The 24,589-nt window shown below is 34.8% G+C and overlaps 1 protein-coding gene across 1 annotated transcript in view; it reads left to right on the forward strand.

Annotated features, from left to right (window-relative positions):
- The first annotated feature begins 2,342 nt into the window (after nucleotides 1-2,342).
- POLR3G (RNA polymerase III subunit G) overlaps nucleotides 2,343-24,589 on the forward strand; it is a 30,493-nt gene continuing 8,246 nt past the window's right edge. Inside the window, exons 1-4 of the mRNA XM_007467395.1 lie at nucleotides 2,343-2,459; nucleotides 4,701-4,830; nucleotides 16,495-16,551; nucleotides 18,927-18,977. Of these exons, the coding sequence (XP_007467457.1) occupies nucleotides 2,343-2,459; nucleotides 4,701-4,830; nucleotides 16,495-16,551; nucleotides 18,927-18,977 (355 nt within the window). The remainder of the gene's footprint in view (nucleotides 2,460-4,700; nucleotides 4,831-16,494; nucleotides 16,552-18,926; nucleotides 18,978-24,589) is intronic.

Genomic DNA, 24,589 nt, shown 5'->3' on the forward strand with positions numbered 1-24,589 from the left:
TTGTGAGCCACTTTTTCCATGAGATGGTTACCCAAGTCCAGGGATTACCTTTCAGCTCTGCAAGAGAAGAAAATGAATTTAGCAGCTTCCCCAGGTACAGAACTGACTCATGATAACCAAACTAAAAAGAAATGGATTTGTAGGGCAGAATGCCATGTAACTATTAAGAGTGTCTCAATAGTTAGGATTGATTTTTCTGCCAAGGGCACTACATTCACTAATGGTAATCAGTTTATACACCTGAAGGTTTCTTGATAAATATGAAAGTTTAGAGTCAGCAGAGTTGATATTTCTCAAGGGATATTCCATCAAGCAACGGCAGCTGATATACTCTCTTTTGTAGGGTGGGTTTTCCTTAGAGTGAGGGTGTGAGCTCTTTTGCTCAGCAATTTTTGTACTTGGGAGACCTGCTTTCTATAGGCTCAGCATATGTTTTAGTGACTAGGCAATTGAAGCAAGGCCATTTGGATATTTTCTCTCTCTTAGTGTGGACAAATGGAATGAGCTTGGTAATTAAAGTAAGTATCTTTTCTGTATGAATTGTGTTTCATAGTAACTAAATAGTAGATGAGGGGGAATTGATTACTGGTGGGATTCTAGTTAGTAAAGAAAGAATGATAAAATTTGTGTATCACCACATTACAATCCATAATGGAACTGTGAATCTAGGCTATGATCATCAATGGCTGCAATTTCAAAATCATTAAGTGAAAACTGATAGGAACTTCATACTGGACGAAACAGACTGACAGCACCTAAACCCAATGACCAGAGAACATCACCGAGAAAGACTTCATGTGCGTCCTGTGATGCAGTAGGAAAAACAGAGCATCTCTTTTAAGTATTCTTGTAAAAAATCAAACCCAAATTTGAGTAAGCCTCTATTCCATCTGTTTATAGAAAATACGGGGAGTAGAGGAATGTGTTAAATAAACCACATCTTGTGTAATCAATCATGCAAATCCAGAATATGGGAAATTGTACAGCCTTCCTACTCTCAAAGTGTGGTCTGCAAACCAGTAACATTGATAGCTTCAGAGAGCTTGTTAGAAGTGCAGATTCTCAGGCCTACCCTGGGCCAGCTGGTTCAGATTCTGCCTTTTAACAAGATTCCTAGGTAATTTGCACATGCCTTAAAGTTGGAGAAGCATTGCAAAGGACAATGACCTGGTTTTTTTCAACACATAAATGGTTAGGGAAAAAAGGGAGGGAACTGTTACAGTGGTATGGAGGGCATATTATTGCTTTCTTGGGCTTATAGAGTTGAATGATACTCAGTAGCATCATTGAGGGAAAGATTTAAAGAATGTGCATTATAATCTTCACTACAGTCCAATGCAGAGTTGTAGTGAAAGAGCCCTAGTGTAGGAATCCTGTTTTCGCATTACAGTTGACTCTGAACGACACAAGTTTGAATTACATGGGTCCACTTATATATGGATTTTTTTTTCAATGAATACTAACACTACACAGTCTGAGGTTGGTTGAATTTGAGAATGCAGAACCACGGATTCGGAGGGCTGACTATAAAATTATACATGGATTTTTGACTGCATGGGGGGTCGGTGCCCTAACCCCATGTTGTTCAAGCATCAACTGTATAGTGTAATCACATTTCAGATGATTCAGAAATTCAGTACAGGACTTAAGAATGACATTGTTATTATCTCTAAAGTTAAAGAGTACATGTTTATCTTACCTTTAACTTAACTATTTGAGATGTTTTTCTCTGAACTTTAAAAATTTTTTTTGCTTGGACAGACCTCTTCAAAGTTTTACTGAGCCCATTCCCATTTCTAAAAGGAGGACATTGGAGGATCTAAAGGATTCTAACACTCAAATTTTAGGATAAAAAAAATTATTTAAAAATTTAAAGTGTACATGACTGCTGATAGTCTTCAAGTTGATTAAAAAAACGAGGTGTCCCCTCTTCATCAGCACAACCTTTCCTTGGCCACATTTTGTAATAACTATCTGAGATCTTGTTGCCGAACCACAGAGAAGTGGAGAGAATTGCATCAGCTGGCTGCACAGTGCTTGGGGCAGCATCGCAAAGGAGCCCCAGGATCAGCCCTCCACCCAGGATCTGGGTGAGGTAGTTGAGCCCATCATCACTTTACTTGCCAAACATGACTAGATGTGATGGGTTCAGGAGTCAGTTTGTCACATATTTCTTTCTTTACAGGTTTTGCTTTCCAGAAGCGTTTTAAATGGGCCATGCTATTTAAGGAGTGGAGTGTATTTTGTTTTAAAATGTTGGTTTCAGTTTTAATTTGATCCAGTGAATCTTAATCATTAACAGTGTCTTAATTTGCCCACTTTTTCTGATGTAACTAGTTCTGATGGCTGGGAATAAAGGAAGAGGACGTGCTGCTTACACCTTTAATATTGAGGCAGTTGGATTTAGCAGAGGTGAAAAGTTACCTGATGTAGTATTGAAGCCACCTCCACTATTTCCTGTAAGTACATTAACAGCAAAATGCTCACAGGGTGTTTTTTCATGTTTCAGAGAAAATTTAAATTCTGTATAAGACTTGAATATATGATATCATTACGATATCCTAACTATGAGAAAGTAAAAGAGAGTGTGTCACTTGCCTTTAACTTAAATATTTCCACTGTTCTTTTCTGAAACTTTTCTAATTTTCAAACTGCTTTCTTAAAATACTGAAAACTATATACACCTTTTCCTGAATGTATTCAGTACTTTTTGAACCAAGAAAGAATTTTTTTTCAATCCTTTCATCTTATAATGCTGTTATTGATACATTCCAATATTAAAATAATATTTTTAAAAGTAAAGTGAGGTTTTACAGTGGTCCTCACTTCCCATTGTGCCAGAGCTTCACCTAATGATTTTCTTCTCATCTTGTATCTATAGAATTTAATTTTGCTCCCTAGTATACCACTTGACCTTTTACCCACTGAACTTTTTTTTTGCTTATTTCCTTATTAAAGTCAATTTTAATTTTGTTACTCTTTCTCAGAATATAAGCATTTCTACTACATTTAGTGTTGCTTTTAAATTTAATGAGTATGCTGCAGACTTAATTGGTGTAATTTTTAATCTAATGTTTTCGCTTTATATTAAGTTTAAAATGTAAGCTTACATTTCCAGATGCACATGTGCTGTAGTATAAAATATGAAAAAATCATAAATAACCAGATACTCCCTCCAGGAATCTTTTCCCTCTTTTAAAAGGAAACATCCTTTGTTGAAAGATTTATGTAAGTAGAGAACCCTGGATAAATGTATTGGGGATCTAGATGTCTCACATGGGGAGTGTCTTTTTTGCTCTTGGTATTTTGCCTTTCTGATATTCATTATAGCCTAAAAACAAAGGTAAATATCTCAGGTATAGACATTATGTCACTTTTCATTGATTTCTTTTAAAACAAGCTCTTCTTCATGTGTGAGGTTACTTCTAAAGCTTGGGAATATTAGTACATACTGTTTTTTTCTGCATGGAGTAAAAATGGAATTCCTTATTACTGGCTAAAAGGCTCTGTCTGATCTGGCCTTACTGATGTCTCTCTGACCCTTTTCCTACCCCTGTCCTCATTCCTTAGCCATGCTGATCTCCTTGTTCCCTTAGGCATTTTCCTCTGCTTGTTTCCCTGGCTGGAGCCATTGATTTCCCCATTTCTTTGCATGGATGGCTTCGTAGTTTTATCCAGATCTCTGCTCAAAGATGACTTCCCCAAGAGATCATGCGTGCATACCCTGTCTAGACCAGCCACTTCCAATCTCCACGTACTCCGTTAGTCACTCTTTTCTCTTCCTGGCTTCAGCCCTTCTATTTCACTTATCACTATCTGAAATTATATATTACCTCATTTGTTTACTTATTTTCTCCCCTAGAATGTAAATTCCATGTAGGTAAGGAAGTTTGACTAGTTCATCTCCTGTTGTCTAACCCCTTGTGACTTATAGTAGGCACTCAATAAATAGTTGTAGAATGAATAAATTCAGAGTGAAATTTTTAAAATGTACCCTATACTTAGCCTGTGAAACCAGAAATATCTTTTTTATGTACCCTGAGGACCCACATTTTAATGAATATATATATTATAAATATATATACATATGTGGGTGTGCATGTAATTTTTAAAAATTGAAGATACAGATTCAAATTTCTGCTTTGCCACTTTTGTTCTATATGGGCATATAGATTGTTCATTTCTCAGTTTCCTCACTGTAAAAGGGGAGATATTGATAGTTTAGATGAGTTCATGGGTTTTGAATATTGAGTACCTCTAGGTTGTAGTATGTAGTAACCAGTTGTTAAATGGTAGCTGCTACTACTTTTTTTTAATGCTGCTGCTCCCACCAATACCACCACCACTGACTGAGGTTAATAGGAGACTAAAGTGGCTGCTTTTATTTGGGTGCCTTCATTGTTAAAATAAAGAATCACAGTCAACAGACTATATAGCAAAATGATTATTGGTGTGATCAGTAGAAAAATTAGGGCAGGTAGGAAAACTAAGTATCTTTTCTACTTCTAAAAGAAGAGCAAAATAGGAGATGGGTGAAAGGTTTAATAGATTATAAAAGCTCAAAATCTTTTAAGTTGATGGTAAAACTTAATACCTGTAAAATATAGTTTTTCAATAAAACCAACATTTTTCAGAATATAGACAAAAAGGATATTAAAATATTTAATTTATTTTTAAAAATTGCCTCTTAATTTAAACAGGATACAGATTATAAACCAGTGCCACTGAAAACAGGAGAGGGTGAAGATTATGTGCTGGCCCTGAAACAGGAGTTGAGAGAAACAGTGAAAAGAATGCCTTATTTTTTAGAAACACCTGAAGAAAAACAAGGTGCGTATTGGACTCTTTATGTGGTTCACTGTCTACAGATGAAATAGTGTTTCAGCATAAGATATATGACCTTTAATGCTGATTGATTTGATTCAGTCAGAAATTTCAATCAACTACCTTGAAAAAGTATATTTATGTTGATTTAACAGAAAATATATTTTAAACTTATTGATACTTTATTTTTTAAATTATCTTTCAAAATAGAAGTTTTATATGTTCAGTGAAATTTATGAAAAACAGAAGTATTAAGAAAGTAAGAATCACCTGTATTCCTTATATTTAGAGAACTACTATTAATATTTTATTATATATTCCAGATTTTTCTTCTGTGTGTGTATTCCTTTTATAAAATTGGAGTCATATTACTTTGTATCTTCCTTTTTCACTCAATAGCATATTATTAGCATTGTCACATATTCTTTTTTAGTTAATTTTTATTGGAGTATAGTTGATTTACACTGTTGTGTTAGTTTCAGGTGTACAGCAAAGTGAATCCGTTATACATATACATATATCCACTCTTTTTTAGATTCTATTCCCCTATAGGTCATTACAGAGTATTGAGTAAAGTTCCCTGTGCTATACAGTAGGTTCTTATTAGTTATCTATTTTATCCACATATTCTTAGCATTCTTAGAAAATATGATATTCCTTAGGAAATATGATATTCCATGTATTCCATTGTGTGGATATAACATTATTAATTGTAACTAGTCCCCTGCTGTAAGATTTAAGATTGTTTCTAGTTTTTTTTCTCATATGTATAATACTATGAGTACTATCCTTATACGTAAATCTTTAATCAGGTCTCTGATTATTTAATATTTTGGTTAAAACTTTTGAAAGCCTTGACTATATTTTGGCTTACCATTTATATATCAGATATAAAATATAAAATATGTATTCACTGGTTATGCCAAGGACAGAGAGGAGAAATTACAGTTGGAGAAGGCTTGACAGTCTCAGAATGGAAGTGCAAAGTGGTTTTAGAGGAAGAGAACGCATTCCTGAGTAGTTATTTAGCATAGTAGAACTATATTGATTTTCAGTTTCTGCCCCTGAATGTTGAAATTAGAGAGATCGATATCATCCTTGAGTTCTCAAAACAATATCATTAAAACATGAGAAATTCATATAGTATCATTTCATTCCATTAGTATTAAAAATGCATAGCCTTTTCCCTCATTCTAAAAGATTTAGATTGGATAAGAATCAAAAAGGAAGGCTTATATACTAATATTACACGTGCTTATAATTGTAAGAAGCATTTTAGACAACTTTATTTAATTTTTCAAAACATAGCTTCTTGAAGTTATGTAATAAATGGTTTGATATTTTTACCTCAAAAATACTGAAGTTTTTTACTTTCATGATTATGTTGCATGCTTTTCTCTATTTGAGTTTAAAAATGAAATTAAATCTCATTTTAAAGATTTAAATAAGTAAGATTAAATGAACTAATAAATATTCATTCTTAGTGAATAGTGTAGGATATACTTTTTAAAATTAGTCTCTTCTCTAGATTATGGGATGTACTTACTTAACTAAATGTGGTTGTTACTAAAGTACATGGCTAATTTAAAAGTATGTCATACCATGGAAACATTTATTTGAGTCTTTTAAACCAGGAACATAATTTTGTTCATGGTTTCGGAGAGCAGCTGGCTTATACCTGGATCAAGAGGCTCTTTACCTTTTTTTTTTTTTTTTTTTTTTTTTTTTGCGGTACGCGGGCCTCTCACTGTTGTGGCCTCTCCCGTTGCGGAGCACAGGCTCCAGACGCGCACGCTCAGCGGCCATGGCTCACAGGCCCAGCCGCTCCGCAGCGTGTGGAATCTTTCCGGACTGGGACACGAACCCGTGTCCCCTACATCAGCAGGCAGACTCTCAACCACTGAGCCATCTGGGAAGCCTGGCTCTTTACCTTTGATAACTGCATAATAAAGTATTTAAATATATAAGGAATCTTTTGTTACTGTTCCAGAACAAACCTCTTGCATATAATTTTCCAAATTGATACAAGTATATTCTCTTTGAATATACTCATGTTTACCTCTCTTTTATGATATAATGTGTTATTAAAAAAAACTATGGTTGAAAGTAAAGGCTTTTTGGGTTGGGGCATGACCTCAGCTGACCTGCACTCTGAGCCTCCATTTACCACGTGTAAAAGGCACACAAGGCCCAGGGCGCCACCTAGAGGCACCTGGAGGAAGGAGGGTTGATGCAGAGCCTGAAGAGCATGCAGCAGATGAAGGAGCAAGATAAAAACCAGCCAGACCAAACAAATGACGAAATAGGCAGTATACCTGAAAAAGAATTCAGAGTAATGATAGTAAAGATGATTCAAAATCTTGGAAAAAGAATGGAGAAAATACAAGAAACGTTTAACAAGTACCTAGAGCAAACAAACAATGATGAACAACACAATAAATGAAATCAAAACTTCTCTAGAAGGAATCAATAGCAGAATAACTGAGGCAGAACAGATAAGTGACCTGGAAGATAGAATAGTGGAAATAACTACTACAGAGCAGAATAAAGAAAAAAGAACAAAAAGAATTGAGGACAGTTTCAGAGACCTCTGGGACAACATTAAATGCACTAACATTCAAATTATAAGGATCCCAGAAGAAGAAGAGAAAAAGAAAGGGACTAAAAAAATATTTGAAGAGATTATTCTTGAAAACTTCCCTAATATGGGAAAGGAAATAGTTAATCAAGTCCAGGAAGCACAGAGAGTCCCATACAGGATAAATCCAAGGAGAAACATGCCAAGACACATTAATCAAACTATCAAAAATTAAATACAAAGAAAAAAATGTTAAAAGCAGCGAGGGAAAAGGAACAGATAATATACAAGGGAATCCCCATAAGGTTAACAGCTGATCTTTCAGCAGAAACTCTGAAAGCCAGAAGGGAGTGGCAGGACATATTTAAAGTGATGAAAGGGAAAAACTTATAACCAAGATTACTCTACCCAGCAAGAATCTTATTCAGATTCAACGGAGAAATTAAAAGCTTTACAGACAAGCAAAAGCTAAAAGAATTCAGCACCACCAAACCAGCTTTACAACAAATGCTAAAGGAACTTCTCTAGGCAGGAAACAAAAGAGAAAAAGACCTACAATAACAAACCCAAAACAATTTAGAAAATGGTAATAGGAACATACATATCAATAACTACCCTAAATGTAAATGGATTAAATGCTCCAACCAAAAGACATAAACTGACTGAATGGATACAAAAACAAGACCCATATATATGCTGTCTACAAGAGACCCACTTCAGACCTAGGGACACATACAAACTGAAAGTGAGGGGATGGAAAAAAATGCTCTATGCAAATGGAAATCAAAAGAAAGCTGGAGTAGTAATTCTCATATCAGACAAAATAGACTTCAAAATAAAGACTATTACAAGAGACAAAGAAGGACACTATATAATGATCAAGGGATCAATCCAAGAAGAAGATATAACATTTATAAATATATATACATCCAACATAGGAGAACCTCCATACAAAGGCAAATACTAACAGCCATAAAAGGGGAAATCGACAGTAACACAATCATAGTAGAGGACTTTAACACCCCACTTTCACCAATGAACAGATCATCCAAGATGAAAATAAATAAGGAAACACAGCTTTAAATGACACATTAAACAAGATGGACTTAATTGATATTTATAGGACATTCCATCCAAAACCAACAGAATACACTTTCTTCTCAAGTGCTCATGGAACATTCTCCAGAATAGATCATATCTTGGGTCACAAATCAAGCCTTGGTAAATTTAAGAAAATTGAAATCGTATCAAGTATCTTTTCCGACAACAACGCTGTGAGACTAGATATCAACTACAGGAAAAAATCTGTAAAAAATACAAACACATGGAGAATAAACAATACACTACTTAATAACCAAGAGATAACTGAAGAAATCAAAGAGGAAATAAAAAAATACCTAGAAATAAATGACAATGAAAACACAATGACCCAAAACCTATGGGATGCAGCAAAAGCAGTTCTAAGAGGGAAGTTTATATGAATACAATCCTACCTCAAGAAACAAAAATCCCAAATAAACAACCTAACCTTACACCTAAAGCCATTAGAGAAAGAAGAACAAAAAGCCCCAAAGTTAGCAGAAGGAAAGAAGTCATAAAGATCAGATCAGAAATAAATGAAAAAGAAATGATGAAAACAATAGCAGAGATCAATAAAACAAAAGCTGGTTCTTTGAAAAGATAAACAAAATTGATAAACCATTGGCCAGACTCATCAAGAAAAAAAGGAAGACTCAAATCAATAGAATCAGAAATGAAAAAGGAGGAGTAACAACTGACACTGCAGAAATACAAAGATTCATGAGATTACTACAAGCAACTATATGCCAATAAAATGGCCAGCCTGGAAGAAATGGACGAATTCTTAGAAAGGCACAGCCTTCTGAGACTGAACCAGGAAGAAATAGAAAATATAAACAGCAATCACAAGCACTGAAATTGAGAGTGTGATTAAAAATCTTCCAACAAACAAAAGCCCAGGACCAGATGGCTTCACAGGCGAATTCTATCAAACGTTTAGAGAAGAGCTAACACCTATCCTTCTCAAACTCTTCCAAAATATAGCAGAGGGAGGAACACTCCCAAACTCATTCTACGAGGCCACCATCACCCTGATACTGAAACCAGACAAAGATGTCACAAAGAAAGAAAACTGCAGGCCAGTATCACTGATGAACATAGATGCAAAAATCCTCAACAAAATACTAGCAAACAGAATCCAACAGCACATTGAAAGGATCATACACCATGATCAAGTGGGATTTATCCCAGGAATGAAAGGATTCTTCAATATACGCAAATCAATCAATGTGATACACCATACTAACCAATTGAAGGAGAAAAACCATATGATCATCTCAATAGATGCAGAAAAAGCTTTTGACAAAATTCAACACCAATTTATGATAAAAACCCTCGAGAAAGTAGGCATAGAGGGAACTTACCTCAACATAATAAAGGCCATATATGACAAACCCACAGCCAGCATCATTCTCAATGGTGAAAAACTGAAACCATTTCCTCTAAGATCAGGAACAAGACAAGGTTTGTCCACTCTCACCACTGTTATTAAACATAGTTCTGGAAGTTTTAGCCACAGCAATCAGAGAAGAACAAGAAATAAAAGGAATCCACATCAGAAAAGAAGAAGTAAAACTATCACTGTTTGCAGATGACATGATACTATACATAGAGAATCCTAAAGATGCTACCAGAAAACTACTACAGCTAATCAATGAATTTGGTGAAGTAGCAGGATACAGTTTAATGCACAGAAATCTCTTGCATTTGTATATACTAATGATGAAAAATATGAAAGAGGAATTAAGGAAATGCTCCCATTTACCACTCTAACAAAAAGAATCAAATACCTAGCAATAAACCTACTTAAGGAGACAAAAGACCTGTATGCAGAAAACTATAAGACCCTGATGAAAGAAATTAAAGATCATACAGATCGAGACATATACCATGTTCTTGTATTGAAGAATCAACATTGTGAAAATGACTATACTACCCAAATCTACGAATTCAATGCAATCCCTATCAAACTTCCAATGGCATTTTTCACAGAACTAGAACAAAAAATTTTACAATTTGTATGGAAACAAAGGAGACCCCTGAATAGCCAAAGCGATCCTGAGAAAGGAAAATGGAGCTGGAGGAATCAGGCTCCCGGACTTCACACTATACTACAAAGCTACAGAAATCAAAACAGTATGGTACTGGCACAAAAACAGAACTATAGCTCAGTGGAACAGGATAGAAAGCCCAGAGATTAACCCACACACCTATAGTCACCTTATTTTTGATAAAGGAGGCAAGAATATACAATGAAGAAAAGACAGCCTCTTCATTAAGTGGTGCTGGGAAAACTGGACAGCTACATGTAAAAGAATGAAATTAGAACACTCCCTGATACCATACACAAAAACTCAAAATGGATTAAAGACCTAAATGTAAGGCCAGACATTGTAAAACTCTTAGAGGAAAACATAGGCAGAACACTGTATGACATAAATCACAGTAAGATCCTTTCTGACCCACCTTCTAGAGAAATGGAAATAAAAACAAAAATCAACAAATGGGACCTAATGAAACTTAAAATAATTTTCACAGCAAAGGAAAACATAAACAAGACGAAAATACAACCCTCAGAATGGGAGAAAATATTTGCAAATGAAGCAACTGACAAAGGATTAATATCCAAAATTTACAAGCAGCTCATGCAGCTCAATATCAAAAAAACAAACAGCCCAATCCAAAAATGGGCTGAAGACCTAAATAGACATTTCTGCAAAGAAGATATACAGATTGAAAACAAACATGTGAAAGAATGCTCAACATCACTAATCATTAGAGAAATGCAAATCAGAAGTACAATGAGGTATCACCTCTCAACAGTCAGAATGGCCATCATCAAAAAATCTACAAACAATAAATGCTGGAGAGGGTGTGGAGAAAAGGGAACCCTCTTGCACTGCTGGTGGGAATGTAAATTGTTACAGCCACTATTGAGAACAGTATGGAGATTCCTTAAAAAACTAAAAATAGAACTACCATACGAACCAGCAATCCCACTACTGGGCATATACCCTGAGAAAACTATAATTCAAAAAGAATCATGTACCACAATGTTCATTGCAGCTCTATTTGCAATATCCAGGACATGGAAGCAACCTAAGTGTCCATCGACAGATGAATGGATAAAGAAGATGTGGCACACATAGACAATGGAATATTACTCACCCATAAAAAGAAATGAAATTGAGTTATTTGTAGTGAGGTGGATGGACCTAGAGTCTGTCATACAGAGTGAAGTAAGTCAGAAAGAGAAAAACAAATACCGAATGCTAACACGTATATATGGAATCTTAAAAAAAAAAAAAAAAAAGTTCTGAAGAACATAGGGGCAGTACAGGAATAAAGATGCAGATGTAGAGAATGGACTTGAGGATTGAGGACACGGGGAGGGGGAAGGGTAAGCTGGGACGAAGTGAGAGAGTGGCATGGACTTATATATACTACCAAATGTAAAATAGATAGCTAGTGGGGAGCAACCCCATAGCACAGGGAGATCAGCTCATTGCTTTGTGACCACCTAGAGGTATGTGATGGGAGGGTGGGAGGGAGATGCAAGAGGGAGGAGATATGGAGATATATGTATATGTATAGCTGATTCACTTTGTTATATAGCAGAAACTAACACACCATTGTAAAGCAATTATAGTTCAATAAAGATGTTAAAATAAAGAAATAAATTAATAAATAAAAAGAAAGTAAAGGCTTTTTTTTTTTTTTTGCGGTACGTGGGCCTCTCACTGTTGTGGAGCACAGGCTCCGGACGCGCAGGCTCAGCGGCCATGGCTCACGGGCCCAGCCGCTCCGCGGAATGTGGGATCTTCCCGGACCGGGGCACAAACCCGCGTCCCCTGCATCGGCAGGCGGACTCTCAACCACTGCGCCACCTGGGAAGCCCAGTAAAGGCTTTTTAAAAAAATATAATATATATATGTTTGAATACAGGTTTATATATACATTATATATATATACACACACATACACACACACACACACACACACAAATAGTGTGTGTATACACACCGTGAATGGAAAAGAATTGGCCAGACTGAATAGAAGTACACAATTGTCATAGGGAGCCATATTCTAGATAGTGTCCCATCTCTGTACGTTCACCAGCCTTCTCTCATCACTCACTACCTATGTGCTTTAGGAAAGAGAGACTTATGGACTAATGTAAAGAACTAAAGCTCTACAGACTTTGACAAATAAGGTAGGAGATCTCTTCCTGATCATCAAATGGCTGGTGGCTCAGGGCGTTGAGATTTGTTCACAAAGAACAGAAGGCACAGAATAAACATATTTCATCTTGTGATAGATTCAAGGTTTGTTTATAGTGTTCTGAGGTAGAATTATAGAAATGATTGGTATTTTCTCTGCAATGAAATTTATTATTTTTTTAATAAAGAGAAATGAATCAATGAATTTTATTATTTTAATGAGTTTTAGCTGCAAAGGTGCATAGAGAGCATCTGGTCCAGTGGTTCCCAGTTCAGGTTCCTGAACCACTGGGGTCCTCTGAGCTAGAAACAGGAGTGACAGTGGTGATGGTTCTGTAAGCCATTTTCAGAAGCTTAATGGAAATCATACATTTACCTGCATTATGACCACAAGGTCTGTTATTGAACAAATGGAGTTTGTTTGGTTTATTAACTCTCAATATACTGTCAGGGTCCATTTTAATTTTTTAGTTTCTTTTTGAGCAGTTCTTACTATTTTATGTAATGATTGATATGCATTACTTATTTTTTCATAGACATCTTCCAAAGAACAAAGAGAATTTGCTTTAGAAAAGAAAAAAATTCATATTATCTTAGCATTACCATACTGGCCAATTGGACCCTTTCATAAATCTAAAATACATTTTGGAAACATAGTGATCTTATATTACTTGCCTCTTGAAATATTTTACTGTTTCATCATCATAGATATTATTTCATCACTTTTCATTAACTGTTCTCTACTATGAACTCATGAATCAATGAGTAAACAGTATCTCTCTAAGAATGAAAAGGGCATATGGTATTTTCATACAGTTAATCTTTCGCATAATATTTTGTGATAGGAACCTTGAAAATTCTGTTTGCTAAAATTACGTGACCATATTTTTTTTCTTTTTTGATGGTATTTATATACCAAATTTTATTTCATATAGTTTGTAACAAGACAACTGCTGAAGGCAAAGGCAAAGACAAAGATGATTGAAAGGAAATAGATTATGTAGAAATGAAACAATTTATTGGATTGATCACATTAATTGGTAATTATAAATTTAATAATGAAAATGTTTTACAATTATAGATCAAAGAAGATGGCTGGGCCATCCTCTCTTCAACAAAAGTGTGAGCCATAACAGTTTTTTAAAGTGGTACATTTTGATGATGCAAATACAAGAAGAAATGGAAGTAATGATAAGCTAAAACCTATTAATAGAAATGTATTTGTAATCTAGAATCACTTGGGTGGTGCAGGTTGAGAAAAAACAGAAATAATCAGTTAGAATTTATTAAAGATGTATTTGAAATCTGGAATCAGGATATATGAAATGCTTATATTTAAGGCTTGTACACGACAAATTCACGATGCACAGTTGATGCACAGTTAGCTGCATTCAAAGGATGTAGCCCATTTTGGGTGAATATACCTTCAAAACCGGGAAAATAGTGGAATATAATGAGTTTACTATACTTTGTTATTTAAGTTCCCAGTAATTTTCTTTCTTTTTAAATAACAGCTTTATTGAGATAAAATTCACATATCTAAAATTTACTTTTTAAAATATTTCAGTGCCTTTGAGTGTACTCACAGAATTTTGCTACCAACAGTGCTATCTAATTTTTAGAACTTGTTCATCATCCTGAAGAGATCCCCCATACCCATTGTCCCCTCCCCCCTCAGCCCATGGCAACCAGTAATCTGCCTTGTCTCTAGTGATTTGTCTGTTTTAGACATTTCATATAAATGGAATCATAATATGTGTTCTTTTGTGACTGATTACTTTCACTTAACATAGTGTTTTCAGGGTTCATACACAGTAAACCATGTATCAGTGTTTCATTCCTTTTTATGTTTGAATTATATTCCATTATATGTGTATACCACATTTTGTTCATTCATCAGTTGATGGACATTTGGGTCAGTTCCACATTGGGGCTACCATGAATAATGCTGCTATGAACATTCATATACATGTTGTTGGGTGGACATATGTCACTTTTATTGTGTACATATCTAGGGTCATATGGTAACTCTTTATTTTACATTTTGAGGAATTGCCAAAATGTTTTCCGAAGTGGTTGCACCATTTTACATTACCAACAATGTATAAGGGTTCTAATTTCTCCACATCCTTGTTAACACTTATTACTGTCTTTTTAGTTCTAGCCATCTAACTGGGTATAAAGTGGTAGCTCATTGTAGTTTTGGTTGGAATTTCCCTAATGACTAATGATGTTGAACATCTTAGCATGTGCTTTTCATCCATGTATATCTTCTTTGGAGAAATGTCTATTTGTATCCTTTGCTTTTTTAAATTGAATTCCAGTAGTTGGTTTTCAACATCTCTTATTCTTCTGTAAATTATTTGAAAGTAACTTAAAAATATAAAAAACATTCATTGGTAGTAACCGTTATTATTAATAAATGGTAATAATTTTTTCTTGGTAAATTGAGGGTTAAATTTTTTCAAAATATAGAATCTGTTTTGGAGAAAAATTTAAAATGCAGATGCTGGGAAATTCTCATTTGCCTTCTCTTTACAGATGAAAAACTTGAGAGCAAGATTGAAGTCAAACAGTTAAATATCTAGAAAAGCCTTGTCTCTTAGTTTCTGATCTACTCTTTATTTTAGTTATCTTTGTCTAACACCATGGTCTTAGTATTATTTGGTGTACAATATTATATGTTACAGGTGTACAATATAGTGATTCACAATTTTTAAAGGTTACACTTCATTTATAGTTATTATAAAATATTTACTATATTCCCTGTGTTGTACAATATATCCCTGTAGCTTATTTTATACCTAATAGTTTGTACCTCTTAATCCCCTACCGCTGTATTGCCCCTACCCACCTCCTTCTCCCCACTCGTAACCACTAGTTTGTTTCCTGTATCCGTGAGTCTGTGGAAGCATTTTTTTTAACATGGAAGAAAAATCAGTATCTACTTGGGTCTTGATTTTTATATTTTCATCTTTTTTATTACCTTCTGCTTTTCATGACTATCCTCCTAAACCAGTCTTTATGATGAACCATGGTTTCAAGCTATTGTATAATGGTGTCACTTGCTAACTTGTGCTGTTGGGAAAGGGTTTGGGCCCTCATCGAGGGAATTTCTTGTGGCAAAGTGGGCAAAGCAGAACAAGAGCCACAGCCACAGTCCCGTTTTTGGTGAGCTCATAAGGTCCCTGCAGAGTTCTCAGCAGTGACATGGAAGGCTTGCAGCTTGCTCATTCATGCCCCATCAAGTCCAACCTTGCCTACTCCTACCCTTTTCCCCCATTCTCTTCCCCAATGGATTATGAAAAGTAGCTCACTGAGAAGCCTAAGTAAATGTGTGTATTAAGCATTTGCTTACCTTACTGGAGATAAGCAAACAGCCCTCCATCCTCACTTAGGTACTTAATACCTTCCAGTTATACAAGGTTTAGAGATTGGGAGCTGGAGGCCAGTGTCACAAGAAGAAAATAGAAGATGCCAAGTAGACCCCCTGCCCTTGTGTATAAGTGGCTTCCTGACTTGCATTTGGGCTTTTGTGAATATTCTTAGAGGTGAGTCAGATTATCTGATTCTAAGAACTATAATTAGGGTTTAGGTCTCTGCTCACCCCCAGTCATTCATACCCAGGTGCTTCTTGCCACTTCCCGAAACATGTAATACTCATTGAACTGTTCAGTATGTGTCCAGGGACACATTGTGGAGAAATGTAAGAAACTCCCTGTATGTGAAATAAAAGATGTTACCTGGTGTTTTCAGTTATTTTAAAATTTGTTTTTTCTATCTTTTTTCTAGATATTGAAAGATATAGTAAAAGATATATGAAGGTGTACAAAGAAGAGTGGATACCAGGTAATTGTAAAACTGAAAATGTTAAAATAATCTTTAAAGGCTATCTCCCTACCCCATATTTTTTAGGACAAATTTTGTATTTTCACCATAGGAAAATAGAGTGTGGCTCTTTTCCTATAATTAATTAGCAACATATATCTTTTGAAAACTAAGATGAAAAGATTTTTATATTGTAACACGGAAGGGTTGAAGTGTTTTTTTGGAAATTCTTAGGATACTTTGTTTTATTTTATAAACTGGGGCTCACCAGAACCATTGGGTTTTCCATTTCCTTTTGCCACAATCACAGTTTTAGTCTCTAATACCAGTAGTCCTCACTTCTGTGCACCTGCGTGATTTTATAGCTTCTGAGGAGAAAGCAAGTCTATTTTTATGAATATTTTAAGCCAAGTTTGTGTATCTTCCTTTCTTTCCAGCAGGCATAGACTCTTTTTGATTGTTAAGATGCCTTTTCAACAGAACCATACCTAAGAGTTTTTTTTTTCAACATTCACAAAATTGCCTTGGATAGAGACAAGGTGAAAGGGGGCTGCAGAGAACTCATCCAGTTCATTCATTTTATAGAAAATTAACAGTTGCCATAGAAATGAAGAGACCTGTCAGGATGACATGGACCATACTACTAAAACCCAGGTCTCCTCATTTTGACTCACTTTCCTTTGACATCTCTGTCCTTTGTGTGTTATGGAAACTGCCTGTATGTAAATTCGTAAGTTGCATTTACAGCATTATTGTTTTCCTGACTTACAGTACTCTTTCTTTTCAGTGCCGATTATTGATAAGGTTGTGTCCCTCTGAAAACACTGTCTTAGGTCTCTCATTTCTTCTGCTTCATAAACATTCATCTCTAAATGATTCTCTTTAAATACTTTCTCATGATCACCTGTGGATTGTTTATAAAAAGAAACATTTAAAGCAAAATTTATTAGTTGGGCTAAAATAGCTTGAGATATAAATGTTTTCTGCAGAAGACACTGAGTTTTTCTTTTATTAGCAGACAGTATTTTTATCTATTTTTATGTTGCTTCATTTTTCTGATTAAGCTTAAATTTGAAAAGGAGGTGACAAATTAAAGGAATTGTTTAATTAATGCAGGCAAAATTATTAATTGGAGGGAATTTACTTTTCCATAGCTATTTGTATTTTTAAAGTTTTCCTATAATTATTAGAATTGTTTATTTAGTTTTACATGTATTAGGATTGTGATCACATATTTTAACTTTTGAAAAAAAAATTTTATTACATAAGAAATACATATCAGGGCTTTCCTGGTGGCACAGTGGTTGAGAGTCTGCCTGCTGATTCAGTGTACACGGGTTCGTGCCCCGGTCCGGGAAGATCCCACATGCCGCAGAGCGGCTGGGCCCATGAGCCATGGCTGCTGAGCCTGCATGTCTGGAGCCTGTGCTCCGCAATGGGAGAGGCCACAACAGTGAGAGGCCCGTATACCACAAAAAAAATAAAAGAAATACATATCAACTACAGGGCTTCCCTGGTGGCTCAGTGGTTAAGAATCCGCCTGCCAGTGCAGGGGACACGGGTTCGAGCCCTGGTCTGGGAGGATCCCACATGCCGTCGAGCAACTAAACCCATGCGCCACAACTACTGAGCCTGCGCTCTAGAGTCCACGAGCCACAACTACTGAGCCCACAAGCCTAGAGCCCATGCTCCGCAACAAGAGAAGCTACCACAATGAGAAACCTACACACCGCAACGAAGAGTAACCCCCACTCACCGCAACTAGAGAAAGCCGGCGTGCAGTAATGAAGACCCAATGCAGCCAAAAATAAATAAGTTAAATAAATAAATTAAAAAAAATACATATCAACTACAGAAAACTTACAAAATACAGAGTAGTTAAATAAATAACACTTAACAGCTGTAATCCTAACACTCGCAAGGAATTACTGTAATATTTTGTCCCCAACCTAGAGCTTTCTCTGCACAAATATATATAAAAATATTTATATGGTAGGTTTATTTTTTAAATGGAATTCTATATGTATTGTTTTAGAAGCTTTTTTAATTTACCAGTATATCATGAATAACTTTTCATGCCCATAAATATTTTTCTACATTTTTTGTTATGAAAATTTCTGTATTTGAAATTAATTATATAAATAATATATAGCTGTTAAAAGAATGTTGTAGAAATTTTATAACACTTTCAAAGCTATTTTAATAAACTTTTTTTCTTCATAGAAGAAAATATATCACTGTTATAATTTGATCCCAGCTAAATATGTATAGTCAGATATTAAGAAACTTTATTTCCTTTGCATGAGCAACTATCATGTTCTTTATATAGTTATAGCTAGTGCCAGTAATTCCTAGAGGAAACTGCCATTTTTATATTTCTCCTTTTGTACACACAGATTGGAGAAGACTCCCTAGAGAGTTGATGCCAAGAAAAAAATGCAAAAAAGGTACATTAACTAATATAATAATAATAATCCAGGTAGGAAAAGGTTATTGCTTAACTTCCATTTAATATGGAACTGTCAATCTAATGTTACACTCAATGTTCTGAATGCTTTTTTCTTAAAATATTTTTGACATTATGATAATTTTGTTGGAACCTTTTGCTGTTGATTTTTTGTTTTGTTTTCTTTGTTTTTGTTTGTTTATCCTTTAATTATGGAATTTTGATGTGCTAGGAAAGACTTTTCAATTATGTAGATATTCTCATTTGCATATTTGAAAGTTTTAAAATGATTATACTGGCTATATTTTAAGTTTTTAACTAAAACATTTGGAACTGGTAACGTTTGGGAACTGTCGAATAGAACTTTATGGTGTACATAAAATATCACAGTGAAAGCTTCTGTTGTGTTGTTCCTTCATAATTCCACCGAATATAAAGTTGTTGAGCATCTACTATTGCCAGACACTGTGCTAAGAGGGATAAAACAGTGAGCAAAGTAGGAGTAATCCTCGCCCTCACAGACCTCACAGTCAGTTGGAGTAAAGACATTCAACGTAACACACTGTCTTCACTGGGAGGCCAGGGAAGGGTTCTTTGAGGAGGTACAATTGAACTCCAGATTGAAGGACGAGTACTGGCTTGCTGAGATGAGGTTGTGGGAGAGACATTGGAGAAATTGGGTTTTTTAATGTGTTTTTATTGTTGAGTTTTAGGAGTTCTTTGTATATTTTGGCTGATAGTCTGTAGGAAAAACACTCTTGTTGGGTGTTTATCCTTTCCTGTCACACCACTACCACATTCACAGCAATTCTGACACCAGATGTATGGAGTTTTTTCCTGCACATCAAGCCATTCTCTGTAACACCAGCTGTATCTCCTACAATTTAATTCCGTTCTGACACTAACTGGAGTTAGCACAGGCCCCACAGATTAAGGGCTCCGTCCCAGGAGACTACTCCCCACTACAGATGTCAGTCACAAGTATAGTGTGTCTCCAGGTTACCCACGACTTCTGTCTGAGTTGGCTACAAATCAGAGGTTCCCATGCCCTCCACCCCAAACCTTGAATTTGATTTGCTAGAACAGCTCACAGAACTTAGGGAAACATTTACTTACGTTTACCAGTTTATTATATAATAAAAGTTATGATAAAGGATACAGATGAACAGTCAGGTGAAAAGATATATAAAATAAAGTCTGGAAGGTTGCCAGTGCAGGAACTTCTGTCTCTGTGGAATTGGGATGTGCCACCTTCTAGTACATGGATATGTTCACCAAGCCAGAAACTCTTGGAACCACATACTTTGGGGATTTTTATGGAGGCTTCATCACATGGGCATGATCAATCATTAACTCAATCTCCAGCCCCTCTCCTCTTTTCCAAGGGATGGGAGATGAGGCTGAAAGTTCCAAGCTTCTAATCATCGCTTGATGTTTATGATAATCCACCCCATCCTGAAGCTGCCCAGCAGCCCACCAAGTGTCACCTCCTTAGAACAAAAGACACTCCTGTCACCCAGTAAATTCCAAGGGATTTAGACACATATTAGAACAACAACAAAAAAGCACACTATTGTCACTTAGGAAGTTATAAGGGTTTTAGGAGTTCTGTGCCAGGAACCAGGAGCTGAGACCAATATATATTATTTTCTATTTCACACAGTCCTTTTTCAAATATGTCTTTTGAAAACATTTTCTCCCAGTCTGTAGCTTGTCTTCTTATTATTCCTTGACAGTGTCTTTCATACAGCAGTTTTTAATTTTAATGTAGTCCAGGTTATCAGTTCTTTTTTTCATGGATCATGCCTTTGGTTTTGCCTCTCAGAAGTCATCACCAAGCTCAAGGTCATCTAAATTTTCTCCTATGTTATCTTTTAGGAGGTTTATAGTTTTGTGTTTTACATTTAAGTCTGTGATCCATTTTGAGTTAATTTTTGTGAAGGGTGTAAAGTCTGTGTAAATTCATTTTTTTGCACATGGAAGTCCAGTTGCCTTTTTCTGTATTTATGTGGGTCTCTTTCTGGGCTCTCTATTTGGTTTCGTTGGCCTATGTATTTATTCTTTCACCTATACCACTGTCTTGATTACAATAACTTTATAGTATGTTTTAAAGTCAGGTAGTGCCAGTCCTCTAACTTTGTTATTTTTCTTCAGTGTTGTGTTGGCTATTCTGGGTCTTTTGCCTCTCCATACATACAGTAGAGTCAGTTTGTCAATTTCTGCAAAATAATTTACTAGGATTTTGATTGAGATTGCGTTGAATTTATAGATGAAGTTGGGAAGAAATGACCCCTTGAAGATATTAGCTCTTCCTATCCATGAATATGGAATATCTCTCCATTTATTTAGTTCTCTGATTTCATTAATCAGAGTTTTGTAGTTTTCCTCATATAGATCATTTTGTTAGATTTTTACCTAAGTATTTCATTTTGGTGGGTATTAATGTAAACAGTACTATGTTTTTAATTTCAAATTCCACTTGTCAATTGTTCATATATAAGAAATCTACTGAATTTTGTGTATTAACCTGTATTCTATAATCCTGTTCTAATTGCTTATAGTTCCAGGAGTTTTTTAGCCAGTTCATTCAGATTTTCTACATGTCATCTGTGAACAAAGGAAGTTTTATTTTTTCCTTCCCAATCTACATACCTTTTGTATCCTTTTCTTATCTTATTGTATTAGCTAGGACTTCCAGTGAAATGTTGAAAAGCAGTGATGAGACGGAACTTTCTTGCCTTGTTCCTGATCTTAGTGGCAGAGTGTCAGATTTTTATTATTAATGATATCAAGTTTTTCACCACTAAGTATGATGTAACTATCGGGTGTTTTTGTAGATATTCTGTATCAAGTTGAAGAATTTCCCCTCTGTTCCTAACTTACTAAGAGTTTTTATCATGAATGGCTGTTTGATTTCGTCATATGCTTTTTCTGCATCTATTGGTATGATCATGTGATTTTTCTTCTTTAGCTTGTTAATGTGATGGATTACATTAATTTATTTTGGACCAGCCTTATATCCCTGGGGTAAATCCCCCTTGACTGTGGTGTATAATTCCTTCTGTACATTGTTGGATTGGATTTAAGAATATTTTGTTGAGGAGTTTTGTATCTTTATTCATGAGAGATGGTGATCTTTAGTTTTCTTTCTCATAATAATATGTGTCTGATTTTGGTATTAGGGTAATTCTGACCTCATAGAATGAGTTAGGAAGTACTCCCTTGACTTCTGTCTTTTGAAAGAGATCCCCCTCCCCTTTTTAACAGCTTTATTGAGGTATAGTTGACATATAATAAAATGCACATATTCGAAACATACAATTTGGTGAATTTTGACATATATATTTTAAATGGAAGTATTTTTATTTTGTTTTATTTCAAAGCTACAACATATAAGAATATTTAGCTTGATTGAGAACAGAATTATTATATATTGAGATCTGATAGTTTACCTGCTGTCCTTTATACCCTTGGCTTTTCTTAGACAAATATATTATTTTCACAATAAAATAACATTTGCTTGAATGATACTGGTCATGTTCTAGAGGATCACAAATTTTTAGCAGACTTTAAAGAGCTGAAAAGAATATATCTGATTTGGAGGAATTAATGTTCAAATACATCCCACCAACTGCTCATCCCTAGAATTACATATATACATTGATGATTTGTAAAAGCTTCCAGTGCATCAGGATTTTCATTTGTTGAAAAAGAAAACAACAAAACTTTCTTTTTCCATTCTTTTTAATATTTTTATTTCATATTATATAATTTTTGTGTTATGTTCCTGGTAAGCTTATACTCTCTCTTTTGTTATAATGGCCTCCCCTGATTTACATGAAAGTAAGCAATATCAAAAGAGCCAAAGACTGAAAAAGTTTGTTTCTTGAAGAACCAGCTATTGGCAGGTGTTGAAAGAAACAAAAAAATTCAAATATATGCATGTATTTGGCCAAAGATGAAAAAAAATTCATGTAAATGTTTTGGGGTTGAAACAGTCTTTTAACAACTTTTCATAATTTGACACTTCTTTCTCAATTATAAATAATACATAGCCAAAAATTGCTGAGTAGACTTGAATATGCAACGGACTTTCTTGGCTAAGAGATTAATAATTTTTATAAGTTTATTTACCTGACCATGTTCTATAATATCCATTTAACAGATTTATGTGTATGAAATTTAAATAATTTGATAAAAGCTCCTTAGAGAAAAAGACTTCTTGATGTAAGTTACATTCTTAACTAGTGTTTTCTGGTATCAATATTATAATATATATTGAGAGCTTGTTCATATATGATATTTTATGTGCTACAATTCAGATTAAACAGTCTTTGCTCTCAAGGGGAACAGAGATAGTTACCCATCATTAAATCTACCTATTTTTTTTTCATAACTTTTGTTTGAGCAAAACCTCACTAATATGTATGTTTGGGAGTTCTTCACTCAGTGACTCCTCGAGGGGCAATTTGGTATCACATAATAAATTGTAAATTCCATCAGTTATGGGTCATGCACCACAATCTAAAAATTTCTTCTTCTATAGGTTAAATGTTAATCTTTAACAAAATTACATCTTTCTGAGCCATATTTTCCTCTGTTACCAAGTAATTTCTAGGTATTTAGTTTGATTTTGGGAAAGAATGGTAATACTTTTTGATCACCATGGGACAATTTTGTAACATATCATAGTGTTTTGGTAAATGACTAGCAGGATCTATATGTGAAACAATTCTTTATACCCTGCAGTTTCACATTAGCCTCAAAATGCAATATTTTTGATACAGCTTAAAAAATTTTGTATCCCTAAGCTATTAAAACATTTTATTTATATTGCTTTGAGTTTTCAGATTCATATGATAGGTGTGTTCCATTTAACTATTTTAATCTTCATTACAAAGATAATGCTATGCTGCCCTGAATATAACTTCTTTCTCATCTCTTTAACCACTGGCAAATACATATTTATTCTACACTTGTATGTTTTTTAATTGAAGTATAGTTGAATTACATATTATATTAATTTCAGATGTACAACATAGTGATGTGATAACTTTTATACATCATGAAATGATCACCACTATGAGTCTAGTTACCAACAATCACCATATAAAGTTATTACAATATTATTGACCTATTCCCTGCACTGTACATTACATCCTCGTGATTATATATTTTATAACTGGAAGTATTTTCCCAAACCTGGTAGGATTGCCCTATTTAAAATTTCCTGATCAGTGAACAGGAAGCCAGTGTAGATGATACATTTGTGGGAGCCTTTCACTGGCCCTCTAGTGCTTTTACCTGAGGGAACATTGTCGCAGTTTTGGCCCTGAGGACATTAAATGCCAGTTCAAATTTTCAGTAAAGATATCTGGTTGCAGTCTTAGAAAATATCCTGTTAAGTGATTATCGTTTACTTCTCACCGTGGAAAATTGGTGATGTGTGCTGATTTATTTTGTTCATTCTTTAGGAAAATTAATTCATCCTGCAAATTATGTGTGCCTGGTATGGCATACCAGCATGCTAGATGGCATATTAAATGGCGAAGACATTTAATATACAATTGCTGTTATAGAAAAATGTGTTAACAGTGGTTTTACTTCAGCAGG

Source organism: Lipotes vexillifer, unplaced genomic scaffold, assembly GCF_000442215.2.
Source record: "Lipotes vexillifer unplaced genomic scaffold, Lipotes_vexillifer_v1.1 scaffold1111, whole genome shotgun sequence".
NCBI classification, from domain to species: Eukaryota; Metazoa; Chordata; class Mammalia; order Artiodactyla; family Lipotidae; genus Lipotes; species Lipotes vexillifer.